We start from the raw sequence: 21,250 nt of genomic DNA on the forward strand, positions 1-21,250 counted from the left end.
TGAAGATGACCGAACAGAAAGAAATAAAGAACTTTTTTGTTGATGTTTATAGGAAATGAATTTGTCATGTTGTCTCTGAAGCTTCTGGTGGAGTGTCTCCTGACAAATACAAATGACTTTTCCTCACTTCCTCTGTCTGAGTGTAGGCTGTGAGCTCCCTCTTATAAAGCTGGAGTCCACAATCTCACTGCAGAAGCAAAGGCTGTGAGCTTCATTGTCATTCCGAAGTTTGGCTCTGGCTTCTTCTCAAAGCCTAGAAATCATTATCAAACAAGAAAATCAAGTAATTAAGCTCACTGGCCTGAATCTGATCTATATTATCAACCTGCAGCATGAAAAGGTATTCACTTATAAGGCGACTTAAATGCTCTAATAATGAACTTGGATTAGGGAAATGATTTGCTAATGCTTTTGCAAACACAGGGACTGAAGGACCTGATTGCCTCCCAATCACAAGCACAAAATCCACTTGTTTTTAGTGGCTTGAACACAAATGCCAAAGCCAACAGCCATGGAAGAGGATGACAAAATTATTCATAGATATTGTCTCTTTTTATAGTAGCCTCCACAAATTGAATGAGCCTTTTTTTTTCTTTCAGTGATGACCTCAGGGCATGTTGCAAATTCATTTTATGGTCAGTTATTTTCATCTATAAAATCATACAAAACATGCATTTATTTGGAATGAAATAATTGGTTTAATAATCATAAGCTTGAAAGAGAACTTGAATTAAAATTCAATCTGTGGTCTGAATTATTACCACCTGAAAACAGAAAGTATTCTATGTAGGTGCACACATTAGTTTTATTAATATGCATAGGAAAGTATATTGTTTAACTTGATACACTCATCTTGATAGACCCTGCTCAGGCTTGTACTTCTCTTCATTAGGTAGCTGGGCACGATACAGGTTGAACACCCCTCAATTCCAGGGCTTTGGCGAAATTAACCTCCAGTGGCTTGCCTGTGCCTTTGGTGAGCCTCAGAGATCGGATGCAACCTCGGAACCGAATATTGGTGGTCAGGCCAAACTGATTGAGGCCATCTGAAAAGACAGAAGAAGAGGGTTATACTCAGAATCCTTGTGTTCACTAGACAAGCACTCTACCACCCGGCCGACCCCTACTCCCACCACCCACACGGCGACCTCAACTGTCTGTAACTCCCAATCCAGGGGCTCTGATGCCATTTTTCACAGGAACCAGACATGCACATGGTCCACAAACACATATGCAGGCCAAGCATCCGTGCCTATAAAATCAAATTTAAAAGAGAAAAGCCAAAAGCAGCCCTGGAAGGAGACACTGTCAATCTCTTCTAATGTCTTTTGCTCTGTAGACCTGTGTTGAATTCTGCACTTTGTTTTTGCTTCCTAGGCAGAAGGACTTTGCATATGGGAGGACAAGAATTGTCCTTTCAAAATGATGACAGCTCACTCCAGGAGTATATGTTGCTTCAGTGCTCATGAAGAAGCAGCGGCCTCATTGCTCAGCTCCACACTCCTGTTCCTGGGCTCTAGGTAACTATGCAGTTGACTTGCTGTATTTAATGTGTTGAGGAAGGGGTTTTTAAATACAGATTTATTGCTTGCATTTTCTTTGTAATATAAATACATAAACTCTATAATAACCTACGTGGGAAATTAGCTACATTTAACCTGGAGAATTCTAGAACTGGGGGAAATAAGTTCAGCAGTGTTTTATGATTCCTCTGATACATTAATTTTAAAATAATAATTAAAAAAAGACCCCACAATTCTGGCCTCAACTGCTGTTAAATGTTTTATATCTTTTATAAGGCAAATTCATTTCCTTTAGCTTTAGCCTCCCCTTAGATGAAACTTTGGGGGTGATTATGAAAATTTTAGCCCCATGTGGTTTAAATAAATGTCCTCTCATTTTACAGACTGGAAATTTTAGGCCAAGTGTTATTTATGGGAGGAGATTCGAGGGCTGGGAAGCAAGTACCCTTAAGTACACATTTTTGGACATGGTTATGCAAATGTAAAGGTTTAAAAACCACAAGCATAAGGAGCAAAGGACATGTTTGCTGGAGCAGCCAGCACTTACCTGGGAAACCGCCAACAAAAACAGGGTCGTTTGTATCAGCTGATGTCGATGCTGAATTTGGGCTCTGGGCGTCCACCTGGTTCCCATCTACAACAAGCTCAAGGCGGTTTTTGATCTTCTTGGCAGTCACTTTATGCCACTGTCCATTGCACATATGGCCTGGGATCCCAGCATCATAGACTGCAGTGAATCGGCCAGCGCCATTATCCACATGGAACATAAGCTAGGAAGTAGGAACATGAGCATCACAGGTGGCTTTAGTAAAGGAGAGCTCCACAGCCCACACAGTGGAATTAGAGTCTGCAGTGAACACAACTGGGGCCTATTTAACTTTGTTTTTTTTTAAATCTGGACAAATTTGAGTCTGGAGAGATAGCTCAGTGAGTAAAGTGCTTGCCATGCACTTAAAAACTACTTAGTTTATTGAAGAATTCCATTCTGCTTATCGTTCACATGCTTATCCTTGCCTCTGAGTTGTTGGATGTTTTACTGTGTGGTTTATGGGAAGGTCTGAGGAATAAGGGAAGGGGAAGGAGGCGAGGATGGTGTAGTTTAGATTACCTTTTCTTTGTGGGAAATGCCAGCACTCAAAGGTGGAAATAATGGGCAGAGTTGAAGGGTGGTTCTTGAGTAATCTTAAGAACTCGTAAAAACTCACAGCATAAGGGAAGCAGATTGGCCTTCACTGGCTTGCCAGGCTATATGGCTTGGTGTGCTCCAAACCAATAGCAGATAGCATCTCAAACAGTAAGGTGGATAGCTCTATACAGTGTCTTCTGGCCATCATTATGTGCATGTGTGCCCTTGTACATGTGCGCCTGCATATGTACAGGCACACTCAAGCATACACACACACACACACACACACACACACACACACACACACACACACACACACACACACAGAACCTAGAGGAAAGCTGACATTTAAAATTAAAGCTTGGGTCCCAGTGACAAACCGTGTTCTTGGGTTGCCAGCATTACTAGACAACGTGTATGCTGTTCTCATTTCCAAGAAAACCCTGAAGAGAATTCAGCAACAGCAAAGAACCCAATCCCCACAAAGATTTTCTACCATGCATCTTTTTAGAGTGTGAAGGCTCTTGGAGAACTTCATGAAACTTTCTTAGGAGATATTGCTTAAAACAACTCATTAATTGACTTACACATTTATTTTAAAGGATTGTTTTTAAATTTAAGTTTTTGATGTTTTAATTGTGTTTTTATTTCTCCTTCGTGGTTTTCATTTTATATACAGGATTAAGAGTTATATAAATTACTTTTTTGGGGCAAGTTTCATGTCACAGGTGCCAAAGACCCAAGCCAGAAGGCCAGCTAAATTCCCAACAAGGAAGAACTTGATTAGAAGTTCTTGTTTAAATGAGAAAAGTCTGTTTTTAGTAACAAGGCAAGGTCCCTGAAATTTGAGACATCAGAATTCCTTTGAAGCTGATGAAGAAAAGGAACATGCTGAAATATTAAAAACATTAGTCAGCTTGGCAATAGACTTGACAAGGTAGACAAAAAAAATATTTTTGCTTAAAAAAGATTAATAAGGCTAGGTGAAAAGTTTGCAAAATATGTAGTAACGTAAATATTAGAATTTAGGACACTGAGTGGAGTTTGTTAAAATGACATTTGGCATTTCTGAAGAACCTGGTGAAAAATTGCATGACATAGTGACATGCAAATAGTAAAAGGTTACAAGCAAGCAAGGAAACTTAAAAAAAGATAAAATGAATGTAGGCTTTCAAAATTCAACAAATCTATGAAGTTTTGCTTATCTGTGTATTTGTTTACCCTTTTTGCCTATAAGCTCCTGGATATTTTTTCTATGTGGTTTATGAGATGGTTTGAGGAACACAAAGGAGAGAGAGGAAAGGAAGATGTGTTTTAGACCACCCTGTCATGTTTCTTCTTGGGCAATACCAGCTCCCCAAGGTGGGAAATAAGAGCACAGTGAAAGTCCTTATAGATGAGTCAATTGGAAAACTTGTTATTGCTTATACACAAACTAGTAATACTTGTATTTACTTGCTGTTTTTGAACAGTATCTAGGTGCTTGTAAGTGAAAATTGGGAACTCGTGTGTGACTAGCCTCGGTATCATAGGGGAGATGCTTGCCTGTTTTAAGAGCAAGGCTGACTTCAGATTATCTGAGCCTCTTCCCTTTCCTCTGCACCAGCAGTTTTGTAGAGTAGGTGCATAGAGAGAACAGATGACCTTGGAGCATCACACTGAGAGCTGGGCATCCCAAACCACTTGCCCCACAATTGGTCAACACAATTGTGGTGTAGACTGACATTTTAAAGTACAGGATGCTGTACAGGACAATTGTGATAAAAGTGCACATGGATTGTGATGACCCGGAAGAATGACAAGGAGGGATCTAGCTTTCTTTCGATGAAGACTCTGGTAAGACCCCAAAACAGAGCTGAGTGGAAACACCAGTGTCGTGAGAGGATGAACTGCGTTTGGGTTGCAGACACTCACCTTCTCGGCAATCATTTCGATACCCATTCCATCCATCTTCTGACTGCTGATGCCCAGGAGAACTCCAGTGGGTCTTGTGGTGCGGAATTCAAATTCTACAAGAAGGTCCAATCCCACTTTGAACCCGCCAACTGAAAAAAAAATTATTGATTAGATTTTGGGGCTAACTCATTGTAGCCTGTATCTTCACCAACAGTGTACTTTACTCTTGTTGCTTATTTTGAGTGCTGATGTGAGAGCCCAGGACTTTATCCATACTACTCATAGTTCACTCTTGGAAAGGTCTAAGTGTCTGGCACAGTGTAGCTTTAGTCCTTGAGTAGCTGAATGGGTGAGCTCATGCTGAGACTGAATCATTGAATAACCAAATGAGTGAGCACACACTGAGACCGAATCAAGACTCTGGAAGCCAGGTATGAGTATTTCGGAAGTCTGAGGGTTGAATAAAGCATCTCAATGACTACTCAGTAAAAATTTTATTGAGATGCTCAAAATGGCACTACAGTGATTGGAGAGTTTAAACAGTCCTTCATATTTTATTAACTGAAAAGAAGACTTGCAAATATAATTTTTATGGAAAGATTCTAGAACATAATCTTTTCTATTTAACCCAGCCAATTCTTTTCTCCAGACTTTTTAATATGTAGCTCAGACATTCATTCAGCCTTTAAATGAGAATTTGAGATACTGCACTTAGGAATGAAATGATTTCCTAAGATCAGTTAAGACTACATGAACTCCACAGAATATTAGGAAAGCCCTTAAGAAAATCCCCTCTCTACCTTCTATTTACTGTGCAAGCAATAAATACTATGTGTGAGCCCAACTGTCCCCGGGAAAGGGTGGCACTTGTTATATGCTAGATTTTTTTGTTCTCCTGGGGATCTTGAGGAGTTTGCATGGGAAAGGGTGGATGGATTTTTAAGCACACTTTTCAAGTAAAGGGCAGAAGGAGCTGAATTATTCTGGAAAATAAAACAGCAAGAGAGAAGTGAAAAGAATAAAGGAATGATGTAGGGCGCTGCAACTGAAGACACAGGTGGCAAGGAGGTCGATAAAATGTCCAGTGACTGGGTGGCTGGAAAGCTTTTAAGAACAGAGATATTGAACTTGTTATATTGAACTTGTATGGTTTCCATGGGTGTAACCTGCAGTTCTGTCCCCCAAGTTTTATGTGAGTTGTATTCTGCTGTGAATTGAAGTGATGGGAGGAGTTTTTCCGGCTCGGTTTGATCCAGTTCCAAGGATAGGTAGAAGGATGACAAGTCAATCCATTAGCTACAGATGTTAAAGCTTGGCACCAAACCTGGTGAAGAGAATGTGTGGCAGCCACTTGGGAATTTGCAGAAATCTTGAGAAGCCTTTTGACTTTCACAGCACGTGACTTTTGAGTTCCGTCACATCTCCAGGATTTTCCTACCGGACACATCCCCTCTGTTTTGGATTCTGCTTCTACTGAAGTGAGGGTTCCTCCCTAGACCACGTTGGAGCATTGTAATATCCACTCCCACAATTTCTGCATGAAGTGTTCAACTCATATAATAAAGCTTTGCTCACACATCTGTTTCTCCAGAAAACCTTTCCTGACTCCCAAACAAAACTAGTCCTTCTTGTAAATATGCAGAACACTGTGTATCTTTTATAGTATCTAAAAATTATTTTTCTTTCCCTTCTTATGATTTCTCAGAAAACTGAATTTTAATGATCGATAATATACTTTTAAAGGCAGGGAATATATCTCATTTACTCATTTCCTACACTTGGCATTCATATATTATGTGTTTGTTATTTTTCTCCTAATGAACAAATATATTTTATTCAAATACTCTTATGCTAACTAATATAAGGGTTTTTTTATATAAATAGAGATTAGTTCTATTTTTGATTACAATGTGGTATTCAATTTCATTAACACAGACCTATATGGAAATTAATACTTAAAGTCAGACAAAATAACATATGTTGTAACAGTCAATGACAAAGAGGTACTGCTGTGCCTGTGAATGTGTGTGTGTGTGTGTGTGTGTGTGTGTGTGTGTGTGTGTGTGTGTGTGTGTGGTGAAATATAACCCTGAAAGGAGTTTTGAGGGAAGAAAGGAAGATGGTATCTCATTTCCAGAAAGTTAGACAATGAGGAGACCATTATGTGTGCGCCTTCTTGCATAGTGGCATTCATTTTGCTGCCATTGACCTCTAGTGAAGGAAATGGAACAGACTTTCAAATATCTTTTTCCCCCACTACGTATTTTTTCCTATGAGTTCTTATCAGAATCACCCATGTCAATTTTTTGTTTTGTTATCACTGCTGGTTTGCTTTGGCAGTCTTAGAGAACGAGCCCAGAGTCTCACCCATGCTGGGCAATGCTTTCCCACTGAACTACAGCCTCCGCCCCCACAAACCATATGTGAATGTTTTAGAGGTATTCATTTTTGTTAGTTATAGAAACTAATTTTGGGTTTAAATAATGAATAATAGCTCAGGACCCAGGGGACTTTTATTTCTTGGCATAGGCAAGAAGTCAGTGCATATTCAAAGCAGAAAGAATGTGGAAGTGCCTCACCTGCTCTGGCAAAACCTGTTCCATCAAAGTACGTCCCCCTCTGAGCATTTGCAAAGCATGTTCCGACATGGAAGCTGGAAGTTGGCTGGTCCAGGTTAACAGGGGCTTGCTCCATGTGAAGATTCCTGACACAACCATCAAGACTGTAGGTCACCTGCACAGCAGTTGGGTCAGAGGAAATAGATGCCAAATTTAGCAATGTTTTGTCTCTATGTGTAGTCAGCCACCTGTGGAGTACACTATGCACTATCATTAGCCAGTTGTCCCAGAATATACCTCAGAGCTGCTTGGGTCTGGACTTCAGTATGATAGACTTGACAGTACAGTGGACCAAAATCCAACACCAAACTTGTCCATTGGGATGTATCTAGCCAGGACCACAAGAACCTGATAATCTAAGGATGGGGTCACACTATGTGACCATTGACTTGGCAGAACTATGAACTCCATGTGAGCATGGTAATATTTGATTAGTCTCTTATATTACTGATTTCATGTTTCTATGGATAATTTCTTAACCTTACTATCAATGCATTCTGTTTCAATCTATGTTTCCTTTCCTACTAAAAAAGTTTCAATCAGTTCTACTTCCTTTAGAACAAAAACCCAATGAAAGAAATGGTCCCTCCTCTCAGAAAATATATACATGGAATGTACAAATTTGTATAAAATATTTTAGGGATGATGGGATTTAGAACTAACTTAATCCTATGCTCTGATGCACTAAAGTCCATTGGGTTTAGAAACTGGAGTTGATCATTTTTGCTATCATCACTCCAGTTTCTTGTTCTTGATAGGTAGGTAGGTAGCATAGTTATGAAAAAGGGAATATATACTATTCATACATAGCCGGGTACTGAGCATCATGACTGTAATAGTGATGGACTTTGATGCAGAAACATACATTTGCTAAATGAATGGAGAAGTCTATCACACCTGGGATAGTCTGTAATGCAGTCACCAAAAACCCTGATCCCCACTTCTCATAACTGTGCTTTCCAAAGTAAGCCAGGACACCAGCCAAGTTTATAAAACTTAACTGGAAAATATGAATTTGTGCAATTATTAAGCTTTTAAATTCTAAAGTCAAAATTTGGTAGCTGCTCTTTAAATTGTGCATCCCTCAAGAGGTCTAAAAGGACAACATGAATATCAATACCTTCATTTTTCTTGTTGTATTTTGTCAGTATTATCATTGCCATAATTTGAAAATAGAGGGTTCATTTAAGAGAAGTGAAATGATTTGCTTAAGGCCATACAGCTAGTGTGAATATCTAGTTAAGTAGATACTCAACCCAAGGACAAAGAGGTACCCACTTCAGTGTTTTGTGGTAATATCTCGCATAGTCAAGGTTACCTAGAAGACTTCTTCCTGAAGGGAGGGACCAGTTCCCCATTTTGGCAGCCATAACAGTATAACATGTGCTTGCCTGACCTTGCCTTGGTCACTAGGAGGTCAGATGCCTGCCTTGTGGCAAGGAACCAATCAGACATTAGCTGGTGGGGATATGTTTTAAAGCTCTGGGTCTGCTTTATGGACAAGTGCACAGCAATTACATGCAGAGCACAGCAACCACCCTTGGAGGGCCTGTGGGCCATAACAACCAGTTGACCAATCAACACAGGGCAAGTCCTCCAAGCCTGGAGGCACACCAATCCTGAGCCTGTGTGTACCCCTAGATACTCCCCTTATGCTTTCTTATAAGATCTCTGTCCCGTGGTTTCTCGGGGTCTTTTCCCCAGCCATCCTCCATGGTGGATGGACAAAAGGCTCTAACTAATGGGGTTATCGTGTTAAACAACTGCAATAAAGCCTCTTACAGTTTGCATCAAGTCCTCACCTCTGTCTGGTGATTGGGGTCGCTGCATTCCTGAGTGGTCACCCTGGGGTCTCACCCCATGGGGGTCTTTCACTCCCTTTCTCTAATAAGATGTTTTCCCACATCACAGGACCTCAGAATTAAAAAGATAATGCATGCACAAGTCACTAACTCTATCAAATAAGCAACAAGGAATTAGACACTTACTGGACCAATTCTGCGTGTGGTATAGTTGAACGGCAACCCACCAACATACAGCATCCCCACAACATCCAGGATATCAGCTTTCTTGGGACTGATGGTTTGGTTGGAGGCGTCATCTACGTAAAGAGTTCCTTCTTGCTTCACCCTTAAAATTTTAATCTACAAAAGTGTAAGGAGTCATCATTAATGACAATTTTGAACAAAAGTACAAGACATAAGAACTTTCCTGGTATTTCCAAGGGAAAATAATATCACTTATGTGCTCAACGCATACTACAAGTGAAAGTAAATATGTTTCATGGAGCATATCAAATGCTGTCTTTGAATATAATTTTTTCTGAGTATCAGATAAAATTCGAGAAATATAAATAGAAATCTATGCTCCAGAGGTGGATGTGTCCTAAAGAACTTAGCAGACTAACAGCTCTGCCTTGAGCTAAGAGGGATGCAAGATTCATTCCTTCATCATTATCACTATTATTGAAACAAGGCCTCACTACATAGCTGAGGTTGGCTCTGAACTCAGGACCTGTTGCCCCTGTTTCCCCAGCACGGGTATGATAGGCATGCGGTATTGCACTCAATTTCCATGTCTCCCTTTAGCAGTGTGCTAATTTGGATGAGCAAAGTCTGGTGTCATGGCCCAGCATGTCTCATCCCCAAGCCACGGAAGTCATGAGGTTCTGCCTGAGTGGGGGAGCGTGGACTTGGAAACTCCTAGCAACCCAACGTCGATAAAGACCAAACACAGGCATCTTGTCATCTTTAGAGAGCTCTCAGTTCCATGTTGCAAAACTGGAGTCTTTTCTTTATTTGTCATCTTCCTGGCTGTTTCTAACCATGCTTCCTTCCAAGTCCAGGAGGCCATTTCTGTCTCCTTCAGTTGACTCCTCTCTGCTAGATAGCTCCTAACTCTCGGTCCTCACTTGTTACTAACATACCTAGCCCTGCCCCCAGGTGCAGGCCTCAAATGCTTAGTTCTGTAGAGATGCAAACTATGGGACATTCTCCACTGAGGCCATGTCATTCATTAGCAGATTAGCTCACATCTGAAATACAATTGTAGGCGGGAGCTCCTGTGAGCTCCTGTTTACTGAAACCCAGAGGTTGGACCTTAAGATGTTCCTTAATGGAACTTTCCTGGTCCCCAATGTCTGGGATCCTAATATAACTTCACATATGCCTATTCAGACCTACTTGTGAAAACGTATAGGAAGAAAGATCAGGCAAGGGAGGGGCGTTGCCTTGTAGCAGATGATTGATCTAAAGTCAGGGAGGAAGATGTAAACCTGAGATCTGCTGAAATCATGACAGAAGTAAGAGAGAGAGAAGGGGAGAAAATGGGAGGCCTGGGAGTCTGCATCTAGCCAAGGGAAGATGTAAGCCTTTAAATGCCAGGGCACAAAAGTGCTCTAAAAGCAAGCTAGGGCAGGATTACAAAATAATGTAACATTTTAAATATCTATTCTGATTTAGGAAGTACATTTTTTAAATGTTCACAAATGACATTTGTCCTAGTAAGGCTAATTATTCTACATAAATTGCCTTTCCTAATCTTAACTTGGTGGTCCATTAATATGTCTTTTTTTCTCAAGTGTTTTTTCTTCCATTAGCCAGACAAGAGAAGAAAACCTATCAAGATTTTCCTCACCAGGAGCCACACTTGCTATTTTGAAGGTCCCAAGCAAAAAAGATCTCATAGCTTCTTTCCGGGGTAACAAGCTGATTGACTTGTGGTTTGAATTGTAATTCTATTTTCTTCTGTTTTTTGGCTGTCTTTCTGACATGACAAGCCAAAGCAAGTTAATACATCAAATCCAACATCTAATAATGTTTCACTCTGAAAATTAAACATTTTATGGGTCTACCTAGGGAAACTTTACTTAATAGGCTATCACAGGTGCAGGGACAAATTTTGAGGTTTTGTTTTAATCAAGCCACGTATTATCTACTTGCAGCCAAGCCAAAGAGGAGGAAGTTGGCAAACGAGCCTTCTGTGCCTACAATAGCACCAGTTTCTGGGTATAAGGCCAACATTTAAAGTTGTTGCAAATGACTGTTGGTGGAAATGGTACCTTGGGGCCCCTTAAAACTTGGTTTTGCAGAGATTTCCAGTCTCCTGATTTTCAGGTCAAAATGCGCTAGGGTGAGAGGTAGGTCTTTTTACTTTGGTCACGTATTATTTCTTAGTAGAGAAATAACAGTCTTGCAATAAACATTATTTCTGTAAGCTGAAAACAAAAGCATCATAATGAACACACCCAGTTGTCCTCTGATTCTCACTTAAACCATCTTAAATTGCCTGGCCCTGTTTTCTTGGACAGATGCTTGGGAACCACAGTGATATAGCAACGACAGGACTCTGGTACCATAATCAGCTCAAATGGTGAAGCAGAAACCTACTCAGGTCTCAACACATTCTCAAGGCTCTGGCCATTGTACACACCACTGGCCATTTGTTCAGTCTCTGCCACATCACTGTAACTCTAGAGTTAGGGTCTGAGTTCGCAAAGCATCACTGGCAGGGGAAGGTCCAGGCTGACTCTGGGACCCTTCTTAGAATGCTGTCCACAACCTCAGACTGTTACCTTGTGCCACTGGCCATCGTTGATTCTGGTGGGGATCATGGTGCTAGTGTCACCACTTCCCAAGTCGTAACTGAAGTAGGGGAATCCATTTCTCAGTTGCACAGTAGCAAAATCAGCATGATTGATTCGAGCCATGTAAAAGAGCAAGCCTGATTCAGCTTCGGTTCTCACTTCTAGCTCAATTGTGAGGCTGTGAAATACAAATGTGGAAAAGAAACAGAAAACTAGGAGCATTGTTAGGTTAAGAAAACGTGGTAGCATGTGAGGGGTGCACTTTGAGGAAGGATGTGAAATCTGTAACAGGAGGATTTCTAGGGTTATGCATCTCCTGCATATGAGCTCAAAGCAAACAGAACTCCGTTTTCTACTTTCCTCGGTGGATTGGAAGCAAACAAACCCCAACACAAGAGATTTACATGTAGTTGATTAGGCTTGATTGAACCTGAATAGTCAGTGCTTTGATGATCAGTTGCTGTGTCATATTTTAGAATAATACATACCGGTTTTTAACTTTGGTGTCATCAAAGGCAATAGCGATGTGGCTGTTTCTGGAAAGCCCAAACTGCTTGGCCCCTGCCAGAAATGATGGTTCTGATTCTGCAACACAAGGGCCCTGAGAAATACCAAGGACAGGAGATGAGATCACAGCCTTTTGCAAACAGGCGATGCTGCAGGCTGCTTGTTTCTATCTATTCCCTTCATGACTTTGAACAATGCAGAATTCCTCAAGAAGAAAACCCCCCTCCTACTCATCTCTGCAGTCTGCAGCATAGGCAGGTGCTTCTGATGTGCTTGGTGGATTTGAACTAGTTTTCCTTAACACATCCTGGCATTGCTGCAGGAACATGTTAAAAAACAGTGTATAGATACATTCGTAGTCTCCTTACTCTCTAAGGAAAACATGGTTGGTATTTCTGGGGAAATTGCAATTTCTTTTCCATATTTACTTCACTGATGAGTTTTGTTTATAGAAGACAGAACAGGGAGAATTATGGGATAGCCATGTGGGTTATAAGAGTAGAAAAATGTGGTCCTTCTTGCCTTCCCATTTTCATTTCTCACTACAGTATTTTTTTTCCCTCTAAAATAATCAGTCTACTAGAAGCTTGCTGTAAATTCAGAATTTCAAGATGGTGTATCTAAACCTGCGAGTCAGCCCATTCAGGGCCTTAGCCAGTTGCTAGGCAACCAGAGAGAGAGAGAGAGAGAGAGAGAGAGAGAGAGAGAGAGAGAGAGTGTGTATTTTTTTAAAATGCAACCCACCATACACCATTTCCACTGCTGCTGCTCAAAGAACAGCTTCCTAGGGTGCTTAAGAGGGACATGTAGGTACATAGATGTGCAGTTACTCGCTTTAATGCTATGCTGTCACCACCTGGAAATTCATAATAATTTTTTATGAAGGGGCCCTGAATTTCCCTTTTGCACACAGCTTCACCAATCGCATAACCAACCCTAGTGACTTGGACTATTACACACAGCTCAGGAAACAAGGCACCTCAAATGACAAAGCCACAAGTCTTCTCCTCGCTCATTCGTTCGTTCTCTATTTTCACCGGCTAGCTGGGTGTGCAGGTGGCAGGCTATTTGAGAACTCATAATAATAACATGTACCCTTGCACACACACATCTGCGTCTCAGATCTGAGATTAATAGCTATGAGAGGGCAGCCACCCCAGCCAACACTGACTAAGCAGGGCCTCCCAAACAGCCCAGGGCGGGATTTTGATGAGGGGCGTTCTCCTCCAGCAGAGTGTTTCTTTCAGATATGACTCATCAGCACCTATGACACCTTTCTACAAGGAAAAGCCTCATTCTCTTTTCTCTTGTGCTTAGTCAACGGTGCCGTTATGCCACAGCAGGTAAAGGGGCTTAAAAGTGTTTTGAAAGCTATAAAATTGGTTTTTATGGAGGTAGTTCCTTTCTTGCCTCCCAGGAGATGGTCAGTTATGAAGAGAAGACTGGCCAAAATTCATACAGCTATGCAAAAGCCCAGTGGGTAGGACAGGATAGTTCTATTCAGAACACCAAACAGTACCTTTGCTATTGCATGGCCAACAAAGAAAGCCCAAATGGAAAGCCTTCATGGCTTAATGTCCTGTCCCACAAAGGCTAAGAATAGAACATGGATCATTTATTGGGCTTTTGGGGTATTTATCGTAGTGTGTAGCCTTCCTTAGAGTTTTCTGAGAGAATCTCTATGTTGTGAGTTCTTGGGAATGGAATTTCTCCCAAAACATCTATAAACCTTTAGCTCAGAAAACAGACATTGAAAAAGCCAGTGGATGCCAAGGAATTAGGAACCAATAATGCACAGGCTGAAGGAATTTTGCTGTTCCTACGGCTGTGGCTGTTTATCCATTCACCAAAGAATATGTTAACACCAAATAATACTGCAACATGCCATTTTCTAATATGGCTCCTTGAATGATCAGTATGGCAGTTGTAAAGATTGGGTATTTCATTGAAGGGATGTTTTGGACAGCTTTGGTTATTGAACACCATGAGGTAGCTGAACACCATGACTCTGCCTGTCAGTAGAGTGGACAGGTTTGGAACCAGATCTTCAGCTGAGCAGCAGTCCCACCGACCCTGAACGTATTATCAACATTTCCAGGCAGTCATTTCAGAAACTCTTTCATTTGGAAGAGATTTAGTCTAGGTCCTTTGACTCCATTGCCATTTTACAGTGCAACTGCTTAGGCAAGAGGACAATGCTGTAAGAGACCAGCTTCACCTCTGTATAAGGGGGAATATGAGAGTCAAGAAGGGCAGCGAGCACAACAGTGTCCTCAGATCGCTCAAAGCCATAGAAGAGAGTGGGAACAAGTCTGTTTTCTGACAGGACACCCTCATTATAGCCACAGGGGCAGATTCTTAGCACCAATTGCTACAGGATGCATACCCTGTACATCACTTGAGTAAAATATTCACAATCTATATTCCTTAATAACGCTGGTCCTTGGCAAAGGATAGAAGTGTAACCATAGTGGATTATATGACCTTATATCTACCTTAGTTAGCACTTAAATGTTAAAAACAATTCTCTTCCAATACAATGTTTCCCTACAAATCTGCACTTCACCCCTTGCTTGGCATCACTGGATCCTGCCCAGTCACTCTCACCTGGGGGATCCTATGACGGCGTGGGTCCCGAGTCCACTCCAGAGATTTGCCTGCTTCCTCCCTGCCCTGGGACAGAGGGTAGAACTGCTCACGGCAGCTTCAGTGTATCTTCCTGCCCCAACCCTCTAAGTGGGGACTACCTGAGAGCAACTAGAAAACGGTACTTCTCACAGTATGAAACCATCTTGTCAGCAAGGACATTTTCAAGTCAGTCCTCCCTAGAAACCTAAGCTAAGCAAGACAGGTTAGAAGAATGGGCAAAGCACAGCTTTTTATCTTACTCCTCTCAGCTGGTGAGGCCCTAAAAGGGTCTTTCCCTGCATTTTAGAAACACTCATCTCTAAAACATGTTAAAACAACAACAATAATAATAATTTAAAAATCAACCTCGAGGCTCATCAATCTCAGCATGTTACACTTCTGCCACCTGGTGGCAACGTCTCATAATACATGTAACACCCGGGAAAGGTGGTAAAGGACAAATTGATTTGTCTCTGCTTTGCAGCTGACAATTCTTAGGCACACAGGGATGTTCGGAACCTAATGGAGCAGTGTATTTGTTGATGAGGGCCTGAAGTGGCTTAGAAGGGTTCTGAAGGAAGCCGTGTTTCCTGGAGCCATGGTCACAAGGCAAGAGGTCAGTTGTTCTGGCAAACCCTCCCATGGTTAAATTTCAGGTCAGAATAAAGCAGTGGTCATTTCCAATTCCTGATGTAAAGTTGACACTTGGGAAAAAATGATCAAATCCAAGGCAGCAAGTAGTTTCTTGGTCAGTGTACTATGACTGTAGTTAGCTGTAGAGCAGAGTTTTTTTGACCGTGTTTATCAAAACGGGCAGCAAATGATGACTCATGCTAAAAATTGTGTAATTTTCTTCCTTCATGAGTCAATGATCCTACTAATAAGTGTGGGCTAAAATCCCATCTGATGCTTGCTTTTGATGATCTTTGTGGGTGAATGCTACTAAATAGGTACTTTTCCAGCACCGACTTCATTGTCCTGGAGGGTACAATGCCTGCTGCTGTGTTAGTTGAGGTGCCTAGTCATGTGAATTCCTTGTGTGTAACTTCTTTGGTAGGAACTGGGTTTCTGCAGTAATATGCCTTAAGACAGATTCGGGGGAGTGTAGAGAATGTGTGTTTTCCCTTTAAATACGTGTCAGTGCCCAATTGATTTATCCTATGGCTTTGACTGTACATAGCTTTTAAAGTTGTAGCATTGATGTTGCTACAGGAATCACTTTCTATTGCTGTTTCTGTCTTCCTTTTCAGCTCACTTTTTCTCTTCAATTCCCAAAGAGACCTTATCAGAACTCTTCATTTCTACCAGAACTCAGAAGTGCTCTGTTCAGCTCTCCAGCATGATTCAAACAAAAGAAATGCAGCCAACTTGTTGTATGCCAGTCCTCATGGGCCATGTTTTTCAGGAAGGCTTGGAATCAACAGTGCAGACATTTGTCCCATTTGAAGACATCATTACATTTCTGTATTGATAAGCCCAGATGCTTATCCATCCCACCCCTGTCATTCTAGATGAGAAATACCCACAAATATAACACACAGGGATGTCCCGGCACCCAGATATTAATGGGCTAAATAACTGGAGAAAATGTACAAGGGACTGCTCGGCTCTGGCACTGTGAAACGAGATAACATGCAGGAAATACTGTCTAACCGAGGATGGCTGACCACGTAATAACCACAGGATTGACATATCCATTTCACAGAGCATGGCTTTCCCAGGCTACTTTTCTATCAGCCTGAAGCCTAGTGAATGTTTTCTCTGCACTCTAAGCGGCCTGCAAGGTAGGGGTGAAGGGAAGATAAAGATGGGCAGGAAGGATAGGGTTCCTGTCGGTCAGGAAATATGAGGCTTGTAGATAGTAGTTCCCACCTGGGAGATTAACCTGCAATGATTTTTTTTTAAATCTAAACTCAAATGTTGAGAATTAAAAATAGCTAGAAACAAGATAAAAAAGCATTCCATGATTGAGGTTGAAATTGCTTACAAATAGGACACACATCAGCACCCGAGGGTTCCTAGCACTTGTGTCTACCTTGGAAGAGTGAAAGGTTAGACCAACTAGTTTTCACAGAAGGATTCACAGTGTGATGGGCTGTTACCACAGGCTAGATCTTGTTCTTGGTATTTTACGGACAGTATGTAATTCCACACCTAATGATCTTCAAATTGAGGCATCCTTACTGTCAATTTATTACTTCACACTCAGAGAGGACATCCCCTGTACAGCTCTCTGAGCAATGGCAGGTGGCCCTCCTTCCTCTTTCTGTTCCTTCCTGGCTAGCCACAATGACATCAGTCTCATATTGATTGGGCTTTTTGATAAGTATATTTTATAAAATAAATTACCAATTTATTAGCTTTTAGTCACGTCTAAAAGGAAGGTTCTGTTTTCCACAAAAGGAAAGAAATAAATCAAATTAAAATGGATAATGCATATCATATGAAACTGGAGCCCGACCTCTAAAATATAGTTTTTCTTGGTGCAGTGGCATACGCCTGTAACTCCAACACTCATGAGGCAGAGGCAGGAGGATCTCTATGAGTTTGAGGCCAGCCTGGCCTACATAGTGAGACACTGTTTTAAAACAAAATAAAACAAAACCCATAAAGTTGGAAAGTCCTAAAACAATTCTGACCCCCACAGTCTCAAGTGAATAAAATATGTAGCAGGAGAAACACAGGTGGGGTTCAGGTCTCCATTACTTGTGTGTATAATCTGAGACCACACTGTAATTTCTCTAATGGAGTCACTTCAGAGTAGGATTTCTGTGCTGAGATGGATTAGAAGTTAGGGATACTTGCTGCTCTCAAAGAGGATACCATGTTCAGTGCCTAGTACCCACAGAAAGGCTCACACCCCTTGTTCTAAGGGATCTTGTACCCCTTTTTGAACTTTGTGTGCATCATGTGGTGCACTCCCATACATGCAGGCAAATACTCATACACATTAAAAAAGCAAATACTTTCTAAAAGAGTTGGGATTTCCAAGATCTTTTCTACCCATGATTCAGTTCTTTCTTGATCTGCAAGTTGGGCTGCTGCTCAAGCCCTCTGCATCAGTCTTGTCTACTAAGTGCAGTGTTGTGATTTTGAAAAAGTTAAAGCATTTTGCTAAGAGAAAATGAAACCCAGAGTTAGAATAAGAGGTTCCAAGAAAACTCATTTGTAAAAATCTCCATGCTTCTGAAAATTGTGCTCTTCAGAAAGCAGAGCAGTGTGCTTGAGGGACCTCTTAAAGCAAAGTTTGTAGAATTTACAGGAATATGCTAGATAATGAAGGGGAGCATAAGGGGATGCTAGGTTCTGGCACTGTGACAAGTGAGATAACGTGTGGGAAATGCTTTCTAACCCTGAATGGCTGACAATATATTAACCACAGATTGGGATATCCATTTCACAAGGAAAAAGAAGGGGCTCCACAGAGACGACCAATGATCTTCTCTACCCAAACAAACCAACACACAAAAATGAAAACCTACTGATAAGACTGTCCAAGAGGTTTTACTTGACCAAATATGATAACTAGTTAGGAGACATCCTGTTGATGCATCTGTTGGAAGCATCCATATAGCAGTGGTACCCAGGGAGAAATCACCCTACTTGACCATGGACTTCCTGTTGTTTATTGACTCTAGGCATTTCTTTTTGTAAAGACTGGGATAACAACACTTGTAATAACACACACACACACACACACACACACACACACACACACACACACACACGAGAATAAAATACTGTCTTATAAAAACAAAATCCCTTCATGCTCATTTTGAGGTGAAAAAAATCCCAATTTTCAAAGTTCTACATATGCCATGCCTTTGATTATTATATCTTCACAAGAATTGTGGTTATAATATACTCAATATTGTAATTATTTCATTATAATATAATATATATCATTATAGTGTAAATTATATTTCATTATAATAACTCTAGTAGTGTAAGACTCATTTTTCAGAAGCTTAAATGTTGATTGTAGTAGATAATCAGTTTTTCTGAATGATGGCTATTTGGCCTGCTATGTAGTAAGAATTTCCCCTGTCAAGGAACCAGCTAAAGAATAAGCAAAGGAGAGAATGCTGTGTCCACGTGTTTTCAAAATATTTACTTAAGCCCAACACACTACAGCTTTAATTAGTCATGATCACAACTGTGATCAATGCCTATGCTGCTGAGTGCAGGGAGATGGACCATCTCTGATGAAACTGTAAGACTGTAAGCTGTAGTAAATTCTGGAAAAAGCAATTTTGAAACATGGTGAGCCTTAGATGCACCTATCTTTTGGCTTCATACTTTCCTACTAGAAATTTAATACAATAATGAGTGATGATAAAAGAGTAATTCTCAGATGTATTTGGTTGCTTATAGTTTCTAAGTGAAAACTAGACCTCCCACCTCCCAGTAGCCCTCAATGGGCTAGTCAAAGTACAGTGAATTGTAAAGGCAAAGTTTTGTGCTCATTCTGAGTTAGCTTTTAGGGTCTGATCTAGTAGATTAAAATCCCATCCAGACACTGGCCAGTTGTTTGAGTGAACTCATAAGTTACTTTAGAGAGCCAGTTCTTATCCAATCTACAGAAAATGGGATGTCAATTTGTATTTCACACAGATGTTATGAGAACTACACATGCATTCGATAGAATTTGTTTGGCTAGAGGTGGGCATGTAGTAAACATGAAAACAGCAAGTAGGATCATTAGTATATGCTTAGTATATTTCACGAAGTTAAAAACTATCTTCTAAAATTCTGATGGAATTTGACAGCTGGCCTGTTAATATCCTCACTTCACAAGTTACAAACCTGGCCTTGATTGCTAAGCAGATTTTCCACATTGATGGTTGGTTTGAGAGCTGGGATTGGGGCATGGCTGAGTAACTGGATCCAAAGATCTCATCAAGGAAATTCCACCTCTTGTAATGTAGCATATTTTGTGTGACTCCCAGTGTGTGTGTGTGTGTGTGTGTGTACAAAAGAAAATCATGTTAAATGCAGACATACATCTATGTGATATTTATAGACAGTTGTGATTATGTGTTACCAGTTTTACAAGTTAAGATTCCAAATTATATGAGATTTACGTGTAAAATCCAAAGAAACTGAACACTGGCATGATTATCTCTGTGTATGGGTATTACAAATGACTTTGAATCTGGATTCTGAAAACTTTGGTTCTTTTCAATTCTTCAAAGGAAAACCAGTTTATGACCATCAAATTTAAAGGGAAAGATATGAAGATAAAAGCAACCCAAAGAAGATGTGTGTGAGGAGCCCAGCTTTTTATAGACAGGTTGCTGGTCCTCTAGTGCCAGTGACAGAGTCTACTAGATACCTTAAACAATTACTGTTCTGGAAATGATTCAAAAAAGAAGTTTCAAAAGCAGTGTCTATGTGAAAACTTACATGTGTCAGGGTGGGCACAGGTGAAGGGAAGGCCGGGGTAGGCAGTGGCTGAGGCTGGCCAATGACTTCAGTTGGAACTTCTTCATCTTCCCGGGGCTTCTGATAGGTACATCGGCCAATGTCAGCATTTTTGAAGGCTACAGGCTGGGCAAAGTCCATGGGGCTAATCAAACACAATCAAAATGAAAGTTTTCGTATTTTTAATTGTCTTCTTCCTTAACAATTAAATCAGTCCCCAATTCTGACTTGAAATGGTCTGGGTCGAAATCCGGGTCTACATTAATGCTACCATGGCCTCTTCCCTACTGTGGTTTTAGACAATATGGATACTACAGTGACCCTCATATTAAATTAAAAGCAAACGGGCAGCAGAAATGACAGTCACTTACACAGAGTTAATAACAAGATTCCACACGCAGCCTTCAAAAGCAGGAATATTCCTGAGTGGGGAAGGCTGAAATTCTGGAGGGGCACCCCCGACGAAGAGCTTTTTCACTTGGATTGGCTGCTCCACTGTCAGGTTTTGTGTATGTCTTCTGTCTTCATCAACTTGAACAGTGAAGATGCTGATACAACATATAAAGATAAGCCATATCCAGTACAGTAGAAACATCTTTCCTGCCACCTCTTATTCTCTGCTCTCAGAAATCTATTTTTCAGTTTTGCCGTCATTATTACTATTGTTGAAAAGAGGTCTACCTATGTATCTTAAGCTGGATTTAAACTCATGATCTTTCTGCCTCAGCCTGTTGACAGCTAGGAGTTTGTAGGCATGCCCATGGCACTCTGATCTCCCATAACCTTTAAGATAGCCCAGATTTAGATAATTAGAACCCCTACATCAAGCAACTAAAAAACACCATTGTTTCCTAGGACTTTGTCTCATGCCTTGCTCATTAACTTGTACTGAAAGTTTATTGAAACTAGGCAAACACACAGCTGCAACACACGTCTGTGATGC

At 40.8% G+C, this 21,250-nt stretch overlaps 1 protein-coding gene across 4 annotated transcripts in view; it reads right to left on the reverse strand.

Moving 5' to 3' along the window:
* Positions 1–674: 674 nt before the first annotated feature.
* The window catches only part of LOC100771923 (laminin subunit alpha-2), a 541,373-nt gene continuing 520,797 nt past the window's right edge, over positions 675–21,250 (reverse strand). For all 4 annotated transcript variants that reach the window (XM_035440328.1, XM_027402872.2, XM_027402871.2 and 1 more), the window contains 9 exons: positions 20,679–20,855; positions 20,290–20,452; positions 12,237–12,349; positions 11,737–11,926; positions 9,152–9,307; positions 7,125–7,278; positions 4,564–4,694; positions 2,071–2,293; positions 675–1,046 (listed from right to left, as the gene is read on the reverse strand). In XM_035440328.1, the coding sequence (XP_035296219.1) occupies positions 889–1,046; positions 2,071–2,293; positions 4,564–4,694; positions 7,125–7,278; positions 9,152–9,307; positions 11,737–11,926; positions 12,237–12,349; positions 20,290–20,452; positions 20,679–20,855 (1,465 nt within the window). In that variant the 3' untranslated portion in view covers positions 675–888. The remainder of the gene's footprint in view (positions 1,047–2,070; positions 2,294–4,563; positions 4,695–7,124; positions 7,279–9,151; positions 9,308–11,736; positions 11,927–12,236; positions 12,350–20,289; positions 20,453–20,678; positions 20,856–21,250) is intronic.

This window comes from Cricetulus griseus, chromosome 2, assembly GCF_003668045.3.
Source record: "Cricetulus griseus strain 17A/GY chromosome 2, alternate assembly CriGri-PICRH-1.0, whole genome shotgun sequence".
In the NCBI taxonomy this organism is placed as follows: domain Eukaryota; kingdom Metazoa; phylum Chordata; class Mammalia; order Rodentia; family Cricetidae; genus Cricetulus; species Cricetulus griseus.